The sequence below is a fragment of the Tachysurus vachellii genome, chromosome 10 (genome assembly GCF_030014155.1).
Source record: "Tachysurus vachellii isolate PV-2020 chromosome 10, HZAU_Pvac_v1, whole genome shotgun sequence".
Lineage (NCBI taxonomy): Eukaryota > Metazoa > Chordata > Actinopteri > Siluriformes > Bagridae > Tachysurus > Tachysurus vachellii.
The window spans coordinates 12,011,468-12,016,105 of record NC_083469.1 but is presented as its reverse complement, the minus strand read 5'-3'; the positions used below and the strand labels follow the sequence as shown (position 1 = coordinate 12,016,105).

General features: G+C 33.2%; 1 protein-coding gene across 1 annotated transcript; it reads left to right on the top strand.

Moving 5' to 3' along the window:
- Positions 1 to 3,991: 3,991 nt before the first annotated feature.
- Positions 3,992 to 4,326, top strand: LOC132851947 (protein TUNAR-like). Its single transcript, XM_060878925.1, has one exon. It carries the CDS (start codon positions 4,013 to 4,015, stop codon positions 4,157 to 4,159), a length of 147 nt encoding a protein of 48 aa, XP_060734908.1. The 5' UTR covers positions 3,992 to 4,012; the 3' UTR covers positions 4,160 to 4,326.
- The last annotated feature ends 312 nt before the right edge of the window (positions 4,327 to 4,638 follow it).

The window sequence follows — 4,638 nt, the reverse complement described above, 5'->3', positions numbered from 1 at the left end:
CTTAACTAGTCTCATAGTTTTGATGCTCAAGTCACGGAGTGCAGTCTGAAACTAGTTCTGCACTAGAAGAGCAATTTGGATTGAGGTTTTAACAACGTGTCTGTGCCATGGAGAAAAGAAAAGACTTTCTCTGACTTGGTAATGGAGATAGAACAAGAGAGATCATTCTGGGTATTGTTTTCACTCAGTCACAAGCTTTAAATTATTTTCAACTGGGATTTATCTTACAAATAAAAGAAGAAGAAGAAGAAGAAGAAGAAGAAGAAGAAGAAGAAGAAGAAGAAGAAATGATGGGGAGAAGGTTTCAAGCTGTGCTAAAGAAACTGCTGACAACTAAACAGAAGCACAAGTGAAATGAAACAGGGCAGGAAATTACAGAGCTGCCTTAGGAAGCAACCGAACACAGGGACCCTGAAAGTGGACAACCTCTTTAACACTGGAACCTCTTTACAGATACAGAATGAGTGGAGTTAACTTGTGTTTTAGTTGCCTGGGTTGTCTTCACAATCCAAGAAGGCAATCCCCCCCAGCATGCCCCATGCTATGTTCCTCCTGATGCAGTGCAAGGTAAGAGCGAATACATTCTGTCACGACACGCTTATGCTGAAGACTCTATGCCTGCTCATTACTGAACAAGTGCAATCAAGCCAAAGTGGTGACTAGAAACTAAATGTAGCTTGTGTCACTGATCACATTGTGTAAAACACAAAATCAATATAAAATACATATGAATTAATTGAAAATAAATAAATAAAAATAAAAATAATTTTATTTGACTGATGTAATATTACTGTTGCCCTTTCAGTTGAAAGCCAAGTGATGAGTTGCTAGATGCTCTGTGAGCAAATTAAAATTATGATCACAATATTTTATATTTAGCTTCATATACAGTAGTTGAATGATCTGAAATGTTTACATATATTTTCCTTCCATTTTAATCCAATGCCAAGAACAACTTTTTCTGACAGAGCAGGTTATTGTCCTGAGACATTCTATATACACAGAAATATTCAGGTGGCAACAAATGTTACACCTCAGTGCTCCAGAAAAATCCATTCAGCCTGTGTGTAAACTGTTTTTCCAGGTTTGTCATTTTCTCCGTTATGCTTTTTTGCCCCAATATTCTCCAGCTGTGATAGGCTTCGGTGCACAGATCTGTTCCTCTTTTTGGGGAATTGCTATACAGGTTCAACCTCTCTTGAAGCATGTCATACCTTCCATAAAGGTGGGGAAATCAAGTTTATTCTTAGAAATCTTTTACTAGAGCTTTTTATACTGTATATACATGAAATGTGTGTGACACATATGTGACACATATGGTTCATATACAGTACTGTTTACAAAGTAAATACATTTTTCAAACAAGTTACATAATTAACCTTTAACTGCCTTAAATAAAACCAAGGTAAAAACATTAAGAAACTTGTGGGGTGAAAACGAATGATTGTAGTTCTTGCTCAAGTTGTCTTTTTCCAGCCATTTTCTGGCTATACAGCATTTATGTATCAATGTACAGTTTCCCAAGATTTCCAGTATCTGATCCAAAAAATCCTTGTTTCATTTCTGTTTCTCGGTTGATTCTCACTGAAAAGGAAATAAGAAATTACCTATTTATTAAACTATTAACCACAACATTATATGGTTTTACCGTGTGCTTGTTTCTCCCGACTGTTTCCAGAAACATGATTCAACACATTCAGGCATTCATCACATTCATTTATATTATTACTATTGTAGAAATAAAACCTGTCATGGTTGAACACACAGTGCTTTATTATAAACTTATTTGTCTGAAGGTTTGCTACATGATGGTTTTATCATAAAAAGTTAATTCCTTTGTGCCTCACCGAGATTCATTTCTAAGAATAATTACTGGTCAACAATGCAAAATCAGTTTTAGTGGAGAATTTTTTAAATTATGGTCAAATTACCAATTGTGGGGTGTTTTTTTTTATATAGTACAAATATTAGGGATGATTCAGTACCTTTTTGAGTTATAAGTTATAAGTTTAACTAAGTTTATTCACTTTTATCAAGCGACAATCATACAGTGTGATGTGACGATTGTGAAGACAGATCTCGATGTACACTGTCAGACAGATTTGAGAGACAGAAAATTTTCATCTTTACATCAATTCATTTTTTTCTTTTAAAATGCTATCTTAGTTGACAATTGCGTCCACGATTGTCTGGTCCATCCATGTGAGGAATCAATTTAATATGATATATTTGTAATGCCATCTGTCATTTGCAAAAAAAAAAAAAGAACAGTTTTGTGCACACTGTAACTTTGCCCTTAACTGATTTTTTAAATTAAAAGTTACTTGTCTTCATACATATCAGCATTTTAATTGCTGCAAACAAAAGGACCACACAGTTTACGGCCAGCCGAGTCCATCATCCACAACATGCCCTAGGGCAGAGCAGTGCTATGGTGGAAAAATTCTCTACCTTCTTAATGATAAATAAACACAAGAACTAAACTAAATTAAATCAAAACAATTATCTCCCATACTCCAGAGTTACGTACCAACAAATATTATAATCAAAACAGCTACTGAAAGGGTGCATCACATAACAAACTGGTAAACTCCATGTCTTTATAACCATTTGTATTATTAATAAATCTGGCTGCAAAGCTATAGAATGTGGTTAAGAAATATGACCAAATCCCACCATAGATTAATTATGGCATCAGTTAAAGTGCACCAGTGGTGTATTTGCAAATGAGCCTTAGCAATCTGTGTGTGTGTGTGTATGTGTGTGTGTGTGTGTGTGTGTGTGTGTGTTAATTACAACTGCTTCCATCACAAACCACAAAATAAACTAGACTCTGAACTGACACTTTGATTGATGTTACTTGAAATGTAAATGGAATGTTCGGGACAACATTTTGCCTGTTGCAATGTCAAGACGTAGTGTAGGAATACAGAAGATGTGTTTACTTACTACTAAAAAAAAAAAAAAAAAGATTATGTACTTGAAGTGTATTTGAATTATTTTTTATTTTTTTGTGTATCAGTCATAATTTGAAATAAAATAAAATAATTCACAACAAGGTTGTTAAGGACAAATACATGAGTGTAAATAATTAATTTAAAAACTGTAAACTTTTTACCTTGCTGAAAGAACTGGTAAGTAAACTGTACATGTGTATTCAATATATTTTCTTTGGTTCCAAAACATATTCAGCCAGTAAGCATATATTATTCAGTGGACGTTGGAAATTAATATATTTTTGATGAAAAAATCTTTTTCTTGCCTTGAATAAATCATCAAACTGTAAAAGCTTTAAGAAAACCTGAGCAGCATGCATGAAACAACTAAGCAAGAACAGTACTTAAAATACTTGTTCTGATTTCTGATACTGATTAAATTGGTCGTTTTTTTAACAATTTATTTATTTTAAAAATTAAAAATGAAATAGATAACAAATTCCCAGTACTAGTTATGAAACCTGTATTAAAATTGTTTATAAATTATGCCTTGCTGTATTGTGCTAGATTTACAGCATAAAGTTATTATTATGTGCTAGATATACAGCATAAACACTGCATTATACACCTGTTCAAAAAACCTAAATCGATCACACAACATTAGATGATAAAGGAACAAGTTATAGTCACATGAGCAGTTATTAATAGCCTTCATACTAAACATACATTTTAGATACACAGTAAAATAAACCATCTAATTAATGTTATTTGCTGCATTAGATAACATACTATCATAAATTATCAATTTAACTGTGTATTAAATGTCAGTTAAGAGAAAATTAATGAAATAATCAGCACTCAGATGTGGAGGCCCTGGAGAAGGTAATTAATTAATTCATTAATTAACATTAATTAATTAATGTATTACATGAGAATTGCTCTTTTTTGACAAAAGTACAACTTCCTGAGTGGGTTAGCATTCTGTACTCTTGACATGGTTTACTGATTTTTTGTGTTTTTGTGTTTTTCTTTAACAGATCAGACTGAAAAGGCAACTGCAGACTACTTCAGAGAAAATGGTAAACACTTCTCATGGTGATGAGGAAAAAGGAATTCAAGACAAGGAAAGCAAGGAGGAAACCATTTTGGCCATGCTAGGCATTATTGGGACGATCCTCAACTTGGTTGTTATTATCTTTGTGTACATCTACACAACACTGTAAACTACAATACTGCCGTGTGGAGCAACAGGACAAAACTGCATAATGCTTCATGTCAAAATATTCAGTCTGGAAAATCACATTACTGACTACCAGAAAGAATACAGACATCTCAGACTATATGGAAAATACAGTGTTAGTATTTTCCAGAGGCTCAAGAGAAGACCATGGGGCAGGGATTCTCTACAGTCAGCATCAGAGGACATCAATAAGAACTTTATTATTTGTAAATATTTACTACTTTCTCCAGTGTGTGATCTACTTTTAACATGCTTGTAAGCATGTATGATTTGTGTGTACAATATCACAGTTTACAAAGTATTAATGAGAAAACTGGGGTGGGATTAATGAAAGCTAAAAGTGAGTTGATGTATGGGACACACACTTGTTTTAAAATTTGAAAATTTTACACTTTTTTTTTTTTTAAACAAGTATGTTAACCTGGATTGCATCCTGTCACTCGGTAGTGTTATAATTTCAGG